The 14,984-nt window shown below is 38.7% G+C and overlaps 1 protein-coding gene across 1 annotated transcript in view; it reads left to right on the top strand.

Moving 5' to 3' along the window:
• LOC133656453 (fructose-1,6-bisphosphatase 1-like) overlaps positions 1 to 14,455 on the top strand; it is a gene marked incomplete at its 5' end in the record, with an annotated part of 15,535 nt that extends 1,080 nt beyond the window's left edge. Inside the window, 7 exons of the mRNA XM_062057533.1 lie at positions 6,816 to 6,978; positions 7,047 to 7,139; positions 7,193 to 7,333; positions 7,395 to 7,532; positions 7,596 to 7,715; positions 14,032 to 14,221; positions 14,308 to 14,455. Of these exons, the coding sequence (XP_061913517.1) occupies positions 6,816 to 6,978; positions 7,047 to 7,139; positions 7,193 to 7,333; positions 7,395 to 7,532; positions 7,596 to 7,715; positions 14,032 to 14,220 (844 nt within the window). The remainder of the gene's footprint in view (positions 1 to 6,815; positions 6,979 to 7,046; positions 7,140 to 7,192; positions 7,334 to 7,394; positions 7,533 to 7,595; positions 7,716 to 14,031; positions 14,222 to 14,307) is intronic.
• Positions 14,456 to 14,984: the final 529 nt, after the last annotated feature.

The raw sequence follows: 14,984 nt of genomic DNA, 5'->3' as shown, positions 1-14,984 counted from the left end.
AGCATGTAAAACTATCTAAAGTTAAAAGTTAGCACGCTAATGCTAACATGCTAACAGTTAGCGTGTGTCAAATAGCAAGTTATGTGACTCTCGGGTGTTTGGCTGTAAAATTGGCCAGAAAATTAACATGTTAATATGCTAAAATGTGGTCAAAAAGGTTGATTATGTGTCGAGTACTCCGTCATGTGACTATAAAGCATGTAAAACTATCTTAAAGTTAAAAGTTAGCACGCTTATGCTAACATGCTACAGTTAGCGTGTGTCAATAGCAAGTTATGTGACTCTCGGGTGTTTGGCTGTAAAATTGGCCAGAAAAATTAACATGTTAGTATGCTAAATGTGGTCAAAAAGGTTGATTATGTGTCGAGTACTCCGTCATGTGACTATAAGCATGTAAAACTAGCTTAAAGTTAAAAGTTAGCATGCTAATGCTAACACACTAACATGCTAACAGGTAGCGTGTGTCAAATAGCAAGTTATGTGACTCTCGGGTGTTTGGCTGTAAAATTGGCCAGAAAAATTAACATGTTAATATGCTAAAATGTGGTCAAAAAGGTTGATTATGTGTCGAGTACTCCGTCATGTGACTATAAAAGCATGTAAAACTAGCTTAAAGTTAAAAGTTAGCACGCTAATGCTAACATGCTAACAGTTAGCGTGTGTGAAATAGCAAGTTATGTGACTCTCTGGGTGTTTGCTGTAAAATTGGCCAGAAAAATTAACATGTTAATATGCTAAAATGTGGTCAAAAAGGTTGATTATGTGTCGAGTACTCCGTCATGTGACTATAAAGCATGTAAAACTAGCTGAAAGTTAAAAGTTAGCACGCTAATGCTAACATGCTAAACAGTTAGCGTGTGTCAAATAGCAAGTTATGTGACTCTCGGGTGTTTGGCTGTAAAATGGCCAGAAAATTTAACATGTTAATATGCTAAAATGTGTTCAAAAAGGTTGATTATGTGTCGAGTACTCCGTCATTTGACTATAAAGCATGTAAAACTAGCTGAAATTAAAAGTTAGCATGCTAATGCTAACATGCTAACAGTTAGCGTGTGTCAAATAGCAAGTTATGTGACTCTCGGGTGTTTGGCTGTAAAATTGGCCAGAAAAATTAACATGTTAATATGCTAAAATGTGGTCAAAAAGGTTGATTATGTGTCGAGTACTCCGTCATGTGACTATAAAGCATGTAAAACTAGCTTAAAGTTAAAAGTTAGCATGCTAATGCTAACATGCTAACAGTTAGCGTGTGTCAAATAGCAAGTTATGTGACTCTCGGGTGTTTGGCTGTAAAATTGGCCAGAAAAATTAATATGTTAATATGCTAAAATGTGCTGAAAAAGGTTGATTATGTGTCGAGTACTCCGTCATGTGACTATAAAGCATGTAAAACTATCTGAAAGTTAAAAGTTAGCACGCTAATGCTAACATGCTAACAGTTAGCGTGTGTCAAATAGCAAGTTATGTGACTCTCGGGTGTTTGGCTGTAAAATTGGCCAGAAAAATTAACATGTTAATATGCTAAAATGTGGTCAAAAAGGTTGATTATGTGTCGAGTACTCCGTCATGTGACTATAAAGCATGTAAAACTAGCTGAAAGTTAAAAGTTAGCACGCTAATGCTAACATGCTAACAGTTAGCGTGTGTCAAATAGCAAGTTATGTGACTCTCGGGTGTTTGGCTGTAAAATTGGCCAGAAAAATTAACATGTTAATATGCTAAAATGTGGTCAAAAAGGTTGATTATGTGTCGAGTACTCCGTCATGTGACTATAAAGCATGTAAAACTAGCTGAAAATTTAAAGTTAGCATGCTAATGCTAACATGCTAACAGTTAGTGTGTGTCAAATAGCAAGTTATGTGACTCTCGGGTGTTTGGCTGTAAAATTGGCCAGAAAAATTAACATGTTAATATGCTAAAATGTGGTCAAAAAGGTTGATTATGTGTCGAGTACTCCGTCATGTGACTATAAAGCATGTAAAACTAGCTTAAAGTTAAAAGTTAGCATGCTAATGCTAACATGCTAACAGTTAGCGTGTGTCAAATAGCAAGTTATGTGACTCTCGGGTGTTTGGCTGTAAAATTGGCCAGAAAAATTAACATGTTAATAGGCTAAAATGTGGTCAAAAAGGTTGATTATGTGTCGAGTACTCCGTCATTTGACTATAAAGCATGTAAAACTAGCTGAAAATTAAAAGTTAGCATGCTAATGCTAACATGCTAACAGTTAGCGTGTGTCAAATAGCAAGTTATGTGACTCTCGGGTGTTTGGCTGTAAAATTGGCCAGAAAAATTAACATGTTAATATGCTAAAATGTGCTCAAAAAGGTTGATTATGTGTCGAGTACTCCGTCATGTGACTATAAAGCATGTAAAACTAGCTTAAAGTTAAAAGTTAGCACGCTAATGCTAACATGCTAACAGTTAGCGTGTGTCAAATAGCAAGTTATGTGACTCTCGGGTGTTTGGCTGTAAAATTGGCCAGAAAAATTAACATGTTAATATGCTAAAATGTGCTCAAAAGGGTTGATTATGTCTTCTCATTCATATACTTTAAAAAAATGCTAATGTTAGCATGCTAACAGTTAGCATATGTCAAGTACCAAGTAATATGAGTCTGAGGTCTTCGGCTGCCGGATTGGCCAGAAAAGTTAGCATGCTAATGATAATATGCTAAAATTTGCTCAAAAAGGTTGATTATGTCTTCTCATTCATATACTTTTCAAAAATGCTAATGTTAGCATGCTAAAAGTTAGCAAATGTCAAGTACCAAGTAATATGAGTCTGAGGTCTTCGGCTGCTGGATTGGCCAGAAAAGTTAGCATGCTAATGTTAATATGCTAAAATGTGCTCAAAAAGGTTGATTATGTCTTCTCATTCATATACTTTTCAAAAATGATAATGTTAGCATGCTAAAAGTTAGCATATGTCAAGTACCAAGTAATATGAGTCTGAGGTGTTCGGCTGCTAGATTGGCCAGAAAAGTTAGCATGCTAATGTTAATATGCAGAAATTTGCTCAAAAAGGTTGATTATGTCTTGCCATTCATATACTTTTCAAAAATGCTAACGTTAGCATGCTAACAGTAAGAATGTGTCGAGTACTCAGTCATATGACTATTAAGCATGTAAAACGAGCTTAAAAAGTAATGTTAGCGTCCTAACACGCGCACAGTTAGCGTGTGTCAAATAGCAAGTTATGTGACTCTCAGGTGTTTGGCTGTAAAATTGGCCAGAAAAATTAACATGTTAACGTTAATATGCTAAAATTTGCTCAAAAAGGTTGAATATGTCTTCTCATTCATATAATTAAAAAAAATGCTAATGTTAGCATGCTAACAGTCAGCATATGTCAAGTACCAAGTAATATGAGTCTGAGGTGTTCGGCTGCTAGATTGGCCAGGAAATTTAGCATGCTAATGATAATATGCTAAAATTTGCTCAAAAAGGTTGATTATGTCTTCTCATTCATATAATTTTCCAAAATTATAACATTAGTAGTATGCTAACAGTTATGATGGGTCGAGTACTCAGTCATATGACTATAAAGCATGTAAACTAGCTTAAAAAGTTAGCATGCTAATGTTGATGTTGCTAACACGCGAACAGTTAGCGTGTGTCAAATACCAAGTTATGTGACTCTCAGGTATCTAGCTGTAAAATTGGCCAGAAAAATTAACATGTTAATGCTAATATGCTAAAATTTGCTCAAAAAGGTCGATTATGTCTTGCCATTCAGATACTTTTCAAAAATGCTAATGTTAGCATGCTAAAAGTTAGCATATGTCAAGTACCAAGTAATATGAGTCTGAGGTGTTCGGCTGCTAGATTGGCCAGAAAAGTTAGCATGCTAATGTTAATATGCAGAAATTTGCTCAAAAAGGTTGATTATGTCTTGCCATTCATATACTTTTCAAAAATGCTAACGTTAGCACGCTAACAGTTAGAATGTGTCGAGTACTCAGTCATATGACTATAAAGCATGTAAACTAGTTTAAAAAGTTAGCATGCTAATGTTGACGTTGCTAACACGCGAACAGTTAGCGTGTGTCACGTACCAAGTAACATGAGTCTGAGGTGTTCGGCTGCAAGATTGGCCAGAAAAGTTAGCATGCTAATGTTGATATACTAGAATTTGCTCAAAAAGGTTAATTATGACTTGTCATTCATATACTTTTCAAAAATGTTCTTTCAGTCAGAGAATGTTTTCAGATGCTGGATGGAATCAAAACATTTCATCCAGTATAGCGAAAATATTTGTCTGACTGAAAGAATATTTGAAAGAGTATGCTAAAATGCTAGTGTTAGCATGTTAACTGTTTTTTATCATGTGTCAAATACCAAGTTGTATGGCTTTGAGGTGTTCAGCAGTAAAATTGGCTAAAATGTTAGCATTCTGATGTTAGCATGCTAACAGTTAGCATGCGTAAAATACAAAGTCATATGGCTATGAAGCGTATGCATGTAAAACTATTTTGAAAAGTTAACATGCTAACTGCATGTGTCATGTTAATTTTAGCATGCTAATAGCGAGCATGTGTCAAGTACCAAGTATTATGACTCTGAGGTGTATTTTGCAAAATTGGCTAAAAAAGTTAGCATGTTAATTTTAGCATCCTAATTTTAATATGTTAACAGCTAGCATGTGTCACGTACCAAGTATTATGACTCTGAGGTGTATTTTGCAAAATTGGATAAAAAAGTGACCACGTTAATGTTAGCGTGTTAGCATGGTAATTTTAACATGCTAACAGCGAGCATGTGTCAAGTACCAAGTATAATGACCCTGAGGTGTATTTTGCAAAATTGGATAAAAAAAAGTTACCACGTTAATGTTAGCATGTTAGCATGCTAATTTTAACGTGCCAAGATCTAGCATGTGTCAAGTACCAAGTAGTATAACTCTGAGGTGCACGATTGAAAAAATGGCAAAAAATGCTAGCATGCTCATTTTAGCATTCTAGCGTGCTAATGTGTACATGCTAACAGCTAGCATGTGTCAAGTACTAAGTATAATGACCCTGAGGTGTAGTTTGCAAAATTGGCTGAAATAGTTACCACGTTAATGTTAGCATGTTAGCATGCTAATGTTAACATGCTAACATCTAGTATGTGTCAAGTACCAAGTATTATGACTCTGAGGCGCACGATTGAAAAATTGGCTAAAAAAGTTAGCATGCTAATTTTTGCATGCTAAAAGCTAGCATGTGTCAAGTACCAAGTATTTTGACTCTGCGGTGTACTTTGCAAAATTGGCTTAAAAAGTTAGCATGTTAATGTTAGCATGCTCATTTTAACATGTTAACAGCGAGCATGTGTCACGTGCCAAGTAGTATGACTCTGAGGTGTATTTTGCAAAATTGGATAAAAAAGTGACCACGTTAATGCTAGTGTGTTAGCATGCTAATTTTAACATGCTAACAGCGAGCATGTGTCAAGTACCAAGTATAATGACCCTGAGGTGTATTTTGCAAAATTGGATAAAAAAAAAAGTTACCACGTTAATGTTAGCATGTTAGCATGCTAATTTTAACATGCCAAGATCTAGCATGTGTCAAGTACCAAGTAGTATAACTCTGAGGTGCACAATTGAAAAAATGGCAAAAAAATGTTAGCATGCTAATTTTAGCATTCTAGCGTGCTAATGTGTACATGCTAACAGCTAGCATGTGTCAAGTACTAAGTATAATGACCCTGAGGTGTAGTTTGCGAAATTGGCTGAAATAGTTACCACGTTAATGTTAGCATGTTAGCATGCTAATGTTAACATGCTAACATCTAGTATGTGTCAAGTACCAAGTATTATGACTCTGAGGCGCACGATTGAAAAATTGGCTAAAAAAGTTAGCATGCTAATTTTTGCATGCTAAAAGCTAGCATGTATTTTGACTCTGCGGTGTATTTTGCAAAATTGGCTTAAAAAGTTAGCATGTTAATGTTAGCATGCTAATTTTAACATGTTAACAGCGAGCATGTGTCACGTACCAAGTAGTATGACTCTGAGGTGTATTTTGCAAAATTGGATAAAAAAGTGACCACGTTAATGTTAGTGTGTTAGCATGCTAATTTTAACATGCTAACAACGAGCATGTGTCAAGTACCAAGTATTAGGCCTCTGAGGTGTATTTTGCAAAATTGGATTAAAAAAAAGTTACCACGTTAATGTTAGCATGTTAGCATGCTAATTTTAACATGCCAAGATCTAGCATGTGTCAAGTACCAAGTAGTATAACTCTGAGGTGCACGATTGAAAAAATGGCAAAAAAATGTTAGCATGCTCATTTTAGCATTCTAGCGTGCTAATGTGTACATGCTAACAGCTAGCATGTGTCAAGTACTAAGTATAATGACCCTGAGGTGTAGTTTGCAAAATTGGCTAAAATAGTTACCACGTTAATGTTAGCATGTTAGCATGCTAATGTTAACATGCTAACATCTAGTATGTGTCAAGTACCAAGTATTATGACTCTGAAGCGCACGATTGAAAAATTGGCTAAAAAAGTTAGCATGCTAATTTTTGCATGCTAAAAGCTAGCATGTATTTTGACTCTGCGGTGTATTTTGCAAAATTGGCTTAAAAAGTTAGCATGTTAATGTTAGCATGCTAATTTTAACATGTTAACAGCGAGCATGTGTCACGTACCAAGTAGTATGACTCTGAGGTGTATTTTGCAAAATTGGATGAAAAAGTTAGCATGTTAACGTTAGCATGTTAGCATGCTAAGCTACAACACCGGGGGATGTTTGTCATGAGAGACACGCTTCACCTAACGTGACCTAAAATGGCTGAAATGAAGGTCCTCCCTCTCCGAGCAGGTATGGCATCGCCGGTAGCACCAACGTGACGGGAGACCAGGTGAAGAAGCTGGACATCCTCTCCAACGACCTGGTCATCAACATGATCAAGTCCTCCTTCACGTCCTGCGTGCTGGTGTCCGAGGAAGACGAGCGGGCCATCGTGGTGGAGCCGGACCGAAGGGTAAGGGCCATGCAGGCACGCCGCGCTACATGGAGATGATTGGAGTCATGGAGGTGTTCCTCCACCAGGGCAAGTACATCGTCTGCTTCGACCCTCTGGATGGTTCCTCAAATATCGACTGCCTGGTCTCCATCGGGACCATCTTCGCCATCTACAAGAAGGTGAGCGCGGACGCCGGACGCCGTTTCATTGCGGTGACACGCTTCCTCCGCAGACCACGGACGACGAGCCCGACGAGAAGGACGCCCTGCAGCCCGGGAGGAACCTGGTGGCGGCGGGGTACGCTCTGTACGGCAGCGCCACCATGATGGTCCTGTCCACCGGCCAGGGAGTCGACTGCTTCATGCTGGACCCGGTAGGAGCCGTGTGGGGGGTGTGGCCGTGGTGGCAAGTCACGTGGTGGTTTGCTCCTCCAGGCCATCGGGGAGTTCATCCTGGTGGACCGAGACGTGAAGATCAAGAAGAAGGGGAAGATCTACAGCTTGAACGAAGGCTACGCACAACATTTTTACCCTGACGTGACCGAGTACCTCCAGAAGAAGAAGTACCCCGAGGTAAGTCCACCGCCTCCTCGTGTTGGGCTGGCGAGGTGACGGACGGGATCTGTTTCTTTCAAGGACGGCTCCGCTCCTTATGGAAGTCGTTACGTGGGCTCCATGGTCGCTGACGTCCATCGCACTCTGGTCTACGGCGGCATCTTCCTCTACCCCGCCAATGTGAAGAGTCCTAAGGGGAAGGTGAGAAAGTACTTCTTGGTAACGGTTAACCACTGTAACCGCCTCCGTGCTGAGTGTCAGCGTAACATCAGTGCCAAGTCACTACAAGGTAACACTTACATCAGCATAACATCCATGTAGCAGTTGTAACATCCGTGTAATGGCACTGTAACATTATGCAACACACACTGGAATGCCCTTGTTACATCATTGTAACATCGGTGTAACATTAAGTAACACTCAACGAGTGGCCCTGTTACTTCACTGTAACATCATTGTAACATCAAGTAACACTCAACGGAATGTCCTTGTTATATCATTGTAACATAGGTGTAATGTAATTATGTAACACACAGTGAATGCCCCTGTTACATCATTGTAACATCAGTGTAACATTAAGTAACACTCAACGGGTGGCCCTGTTACAGCATTGTAACATCGGTGTAACATTAAGTAACACTCAACGGAATGTCCTTGTTATATCATTGTAACATAGGTGTAATGTAATTATGTAACACACAGTGGAATGCCCCTGTTACATCATTGTAACATCAGTGTAACATTAAGTAACACTCAACGAGTGGCCCTGTTACAGCATTGTAACATCGGTGTAACATTAAGTAACACTCAACGGAATGTCCTTGTTATATCATTGTAACATAGGTGTAATGTAATTATGTAACACACAGTGGAATGCCCCTGTTACATCATTGTAACATCAGTGTAACATTAAGTAACACTCAACTGAATGTCCTTGTCATATCATTGTAACATCGGTGTAACATGGGGTACCGTAATTATGTAACACACATCGGAATGTCAATGTTACATTATTGTAACAGGGACCAGTGGTAATGGCACTGTAACATTGTGCTACACACAGTGGAATGCCCCTGTTACATCATTGTAACATCAGTGTAACAATAAGTATCACTCAACGGAATATCCTTGTTATATCATTGTAACAACGGTGTAACATTAAGTAACACTCAACGAGTGGCCCTGTCACTTCACTGTAACATCATTGTAACATCAAGTAACACTCAACGGAATGTCCTTGTTATATCATTGTAACATAGGTGTAATGTAATTATGTAACACACAGTGGAATGCCCCTGTTACATCATTGTAACATCAGTGTAACATTAAGTAACACTCAGCGAGTGGCCCTGTTACAGCATTGTAACATCGGTGTAACATTAAGTAACACTCAACGGAATGTCCTTGTTATATCATTGTAACATAGGTGTAATGTAATTATGTAACACACAGTGGAATGCCCCTGTTACATCATTGTAACATCAGTGTAACATTAAGTAACACTCAACTGAACGTCCTTGTCATATCATTGTAACATCGGTGTAACATGGGGTACCGTAATTATGTAACACACATCGGAATGTCAATGTTACATTATTGTAACAGGGACCAGTGGTAATGGCACTGTAACATTGTGCTACACACAGTGGAATGCCCCTGTTACATCATTGTAACATCAGTGTAACAATAAGTATCACTCAACGGAATGTCCTTGTTATATCATTGTAACAACGGTGTAACATTAAGTAACACTCAACGAGTGGCCCTGTTACAACATTGTAACATCGGTGTAACATCAAGTAACACTCAACGGAATGTCCTTGTTATATCATTGTAACATAGGTGTAATGTAATTATGTAACACACAGTGGAATGCCCTTGTTACATCATTGTAACATCAGTGTAACATTAAGTAACACTCAACGAGTGGCCCTGTTACAGCATTGTAACATCGGTGTAACATTAAGTAACACTCAACGGAATGTCCTTGTTATATCATTGTAACATAGGTGTAATGTAATTATGTAACACACAGTGGAATGCCCCTGTTACATCATTGTAACATCAGTGTAACATTAAGTAACACTCAACTGAATGTCCTTGTCATATCATTGTAACATCGGTGTAACATGGGGTACCGTAATTATGTAACACACATCGGAATGTCAATGTTACATTATTGTAACAGGGACCAGTTGTAATGGCACTGTAACATTGTGCTACACACAGTGGAATGCCCCTGTTACATCATTGTAACATCAGTGTAACAATAAGTATCACTCAACGGAATGTCCTTGGTATATCATTGTAACAACGGTGTAACATTAAGTAACACTCAACGAGTGGCCCTGTTACATCACTGTAACATCATTGTAACATCAAGTAACACTCAACGGAATGTCCTTGTTATATCATTGTAACATAGGTGTAATGTAATTATGTAACACACAGTGGAATGCCCCTGTTACATCATTGTAACATCAGTGTAACATTAAGTAACACTCAACTGAATGTCCTTGTCATATCATTGTAACATCGGTGTAACATGGGGTACCGTAATTATGTAACACACATCGGAATGTCAATGTTACATTATTGTAACAGGGACCAGTTGTAATGGCACTGTAACATTGTGCTACACACAGTGGAATGCCCCTGTTACATCATTGTAACATCAGTGTAACAATAAGTATCACTCAACGGAATGTCCTTGTTATATCATTGTAACAACGGTGTAACATTAAGTAACACTCAACGAGTGGCCCTGTTACATCACTGTAACATCATTGTAACATCAAGTAACACTCAACGGAATGTCCTTGTTATATCATTGTAACATAGGTGTAATGTAATTATGTAACACACAGTGGAATGCCCCTGTTACATCATTGTAACATCAGTGTAACAATAAGTAACACTCAACGAGTGGCCCTGTTACAGCATTGTAACATCGGTGTAAAATTAAGTAACACTCAACGGAATGTCCTTGTTATATCATTGTAACATAGGTGTAATGTAATTATGTAACACACAGTGGAATGCCCCTGTTACATCATTGTAACATCAGTGTAACATTAAGTAACACTCAACTGAATGTCCTTGTCATATCATTGTAACATCGGTGTAACATGGGGTACCGTAATTATGTAACACACATCGGAATGTCAATGTTACATTATTGTAACAGGGACCAGTTGTAATGGCACTGTAACATTGTGCTACACACAGTGGAATGCCCCTGTTACATCATTGTAACATCAGTGTAACAATAAGTATCACTCAACGGAATGTCCTTGTTATATCATTGTAACATCAGTGTAGCATAAGTGTAAAGTAAATATGTAACACACATTGGAATGCCCCTGTCACATAATTGTTATATTGGTGTAATATAAGTGTAATGGCATTGTAACATTTATGTCGCATACATTTGAATGTCCCTATTACATTATTGTAACAGGGACCAATTGTAATGGTACTGTAACATTATGTAATACATTATGTAATCCACACTGGAATGTCCCTATTACATCACTGTAACATTGGGTAACATTAAGTAACACTCAACGGAATGTCCTTGTTATATAATTATAACATCAGTGTAACATAGGTGTAATGTAATTATGAAATACACATTGGAATGTGCCTGTTACATTATTGTTAAAGGTTCCAATTGTAATGGTACTGTAACATTGTGTAATTCATTATGTAACATTATGTAACACACACTGGAATGTCCTTATTACATCACCGTAACATCAGTGTAACATAAGCGCAATATCACTGTAACATTAGGTAACACCCTTTGGAACGTCACTGTTACATCATGCTATAATCAGTCTAACAATACTGTAATGAAACTATAACATTATCTAGCACATATTGGAATGTTCCCGTACCATCAGTGTAACATAAGTGTAATGGCATAGTAACATTATGTAACACACATTGGAATGTCCTTTTTACATCATTATAGCGCCAGTGTAATGGCACTGTGACAGTAACACACATTGGAATGCCCTGTTACATCATTGTAACATTGGTGTAACATAAGTGTAATGGAACTGTAACATTATGTAACACACATTGGAATGTCTCTGTTGCATAACTGTGGCATCCATTTAATGTCAATGCTGCATACATATGTAACACACATTGGAATGTCCCTATTACGTCATTGTAACATAGGTGTAATGGCACTGTCACATATATGTAACACACATTGGAATGTCCCTGTTACATCATTGTAACATTGGTGTAACATAGGCACAATGGCACTTCAACAATATGTAACACACATTACATCATTGTCACATCCATGTACTATCAGTGTCGCAACATTATGTAACACTCATTGGAACATTGGTGTAATGGAACTGTAACAATATGTACTACACACTGGAATGTCCCTGTTACATCACTGTAACATTGGTGTACGGGCACTGTAACATTATGCAACACACATTGGAATGTCCCTGTTACATTTTTGTAACATCGGTGTAACATGAGCGTACTGGCACTGTAACACCATGTAACACACACTAGAATGTCCCTGTTACATCACTGTAACATTGGTGTGACATTATGTAACACACATTGGAATGTCTCTGTTGCATAACTCTGGCATCCATTTAATGTCAATGCTGCATAAATATGTAACACACATTGGAATGTCCCTATTACATCATTGTAACATAGGTGTAATGGCACTGTCACATATATGTAACACACATTGGAATGTCCCTGTTACATCATTGTAACATTGGTGTAACATAGGCATAATGGCACTTCAACAATATGTAACACACATTACATCATTGTCACATCCATGTACTATCAGTGTCGCAACATTATGTAACACTCATTGGAACATTGGTGTAATGGCACTGTAACAATATGTAATACACACTGGAATGTCCCTGTTACATCACTGTAACATTGGTGTACGGGCACTGTAACATTATGCAACACACATTGGAATGACCCTGTTACATTTTTGTAACATCGGTGTAACACGAGCGTACTGGCACTGTAACACCATGTAACACACACTAGAATGTCCCTGTTACATCACTGTAACATTGGTGTAATGGCATTGTAACACCATATAACACACACTTGAATGTCCCTGTTACACCACGGTAACATTGGTGTGACATTATGTAACACACGTTGGAATGTCTCTCTTCCATCATTGTAACATTGGTGCAACATAAGTTTAATGGTACTGTAACATTATGTAACACACATTGAAATGTCCCTGTTATATTATTGTAACATCGGTGTAACATAAGTGTACTGGAACTGTAACACCATGTAACACACACTAGAATGTCCCTGTTACATCACTGTAACATTGGTGTAATGGCATTGTAACATTATGCAACACACATTGGAATGTCCCTGTTACATTTTTGTAACATCGGTGTAACATGAGCATACTGGAACTGTAACACCATGTAACACACACTAGAATGTCCCTGTTACAATCTCTGTAACATTGGTGTACGGGCACTGTAACATTATGCAACACACATTGGAATGTCCCTGTTACATTTTTGTAACATCGGTGTAACATGAGCGTACTGGCACTGTAACACCATGTAACACACACTAGAATGTCCCTGTTACATCACTGTAACATTGGTGTACGGGCACTGTAACATTATGCAACACACATTGGAATGACCCTGTTACATTTTTGTAACATTGGTGTAACATGAGCGTACTGGCACTGTAACACCATGTAACACACACTAGAATGTCCCTGTTACATCACTGTAACATTGGTGTACGGGCACTGTAACATTATGCAACACACATTGGAATGACCCTGTTACATTTTTGTAACATCGGTGTAACATGAGCGTACTGGAACTGTAACACCATGTAACACACACTAGAATGTCCCTGTTACATCACTGTAACATTGGTGTAATGGCATTGTAACGCCATGTAACACGCACTTGAATGTCCCTGTTACACCACGGTAACATTGGTGTGACATTATGTAACACACATTGGAATGTCTCTCTTCCATCATTGTAACATTGGTGCAACATAAGTTTAATAGTACTGTAACATCATGTAACACACATTGAAATGTCCCTGTTATATTATTGTAACATCGGTGTAACATAAGTGCAATGGCACTGTAACATTATGTAACACACCATGAAATGCCTCGTTACATCCCTGTGGTGTAGGCTAGAACAATTTTGTTTCTTGCCTCTCTAACGTTATGTAGCAGACAATAGAATGTCCTTGTTACATAACTGTGACATCCAGGTAACATCGGCGTAACGGTACTGTAACGATCAATGGACTACCTGTTACGTCACCACAGCATCAGTGTAACACCGCTGCAGCTAACGCGATGACGTGTAAAGCCTTGACTGGTGTTAGAGTCCAAGGAGTTCTCCTCATTCAAGCATCCACGTAACACGAGCACCGTAACCGTCCACCGTGTAACCGCACCGGTCACCCGACTCTGACGCCAGTGTAACGCGTCTCTCAGCTGCGGCTGCTGTACGAGTGCAACCCCATGGCGTTCATCATGGAGCAGGCGGGCGGGATGGCCACCACGGGCGCCGCCAACGTGCTGGACATCCAGCCCAGTAACATCCACCAGAGGGTGCCCGTGGTCCTGGGCTCACCTGACGACGTGCAGGAGTACATCTCCATCTACAGGAAGCACCATCCCTGAGGTGAGGCCCATAAAGTCACATACAGGCCCATAAAGGCCCATAAAGTATCTTTGTGCTGATCTTCATTAGGTTTTTTTGGTTTGTAGGTCTTCTTCTCAGTCTTCTTCTCACGCACTGAAACTGCCACAAAGCAACTTTAGGACTCACACATTTTGACTCGGGGGTTCATTTACTCGCTTGGCATCCATTTATTAAAAAAAGAACAAGAAAAAGTTTGTCATGCGTCATCCTTGGATGCCATTTTCGGAACCAAATCACCTCGGCTCCTAACGAAAATATAACAATCACTAAAAATGTCCGTTTTGTGCCGTTACAGTTTTTAAGTTATTCCAAAATACATTTTAAAGTTAGAATGCTAACAGCTAGCATGTGTCAAGTACCAAGTATTGTGACTCTGAGGTGCACGACTGCAAAAGTGGCTGAAAAAAGTTAGCATGTTTAAGTTAGCATGCTAACAGCTAGCATGTGTCAAGTACCAAATAATGTGACCCTGAGGTGCACGACTGAAAAATTGGCTGAAAAAGTTAGCATGCTAACAGCTAGCATGTGTCAAGTACCAAGTATTGTGACTCTGAGGTGCACGACTGCAAAAGTGGCTAAAAAAAGTTAGCATGTTTAAGTTAGCATGCTAACAGCTAGCATGTGTCAAGTACCAAATAATGTGACCCTGATGTGCACGACTGAAAAATTGGCTGAAAAAGTTAGCATGCTAACAGCTAGCATGTGTCAAGTACCAAGTATTGTGACTCGGAGGTGCACGTCT

This window comes from Entelurus aequoreus, linkage group LG08 (genome assembly GCF_033978785.1).
Source record: "Entelurus aequoreus isolate RoL-2023_Sb linkage group LG08, RoL_Eaeq_v1.1, whole genome shotgun sequence".
In the NCBI taxonomy this organism is placed as follows: domain Eukaryota; kingdom Metazoa; phylum Chordata; class Actinopteri; order Syngnathiformes; family Syngnathidae; genus Entelurus; species Entelurus aequoreus.
The sequence above is the reverse complement of the archived record's forward strand: the minus strand, read 5'-3'. Positions and strand labels throughout refer to the sequence as shown.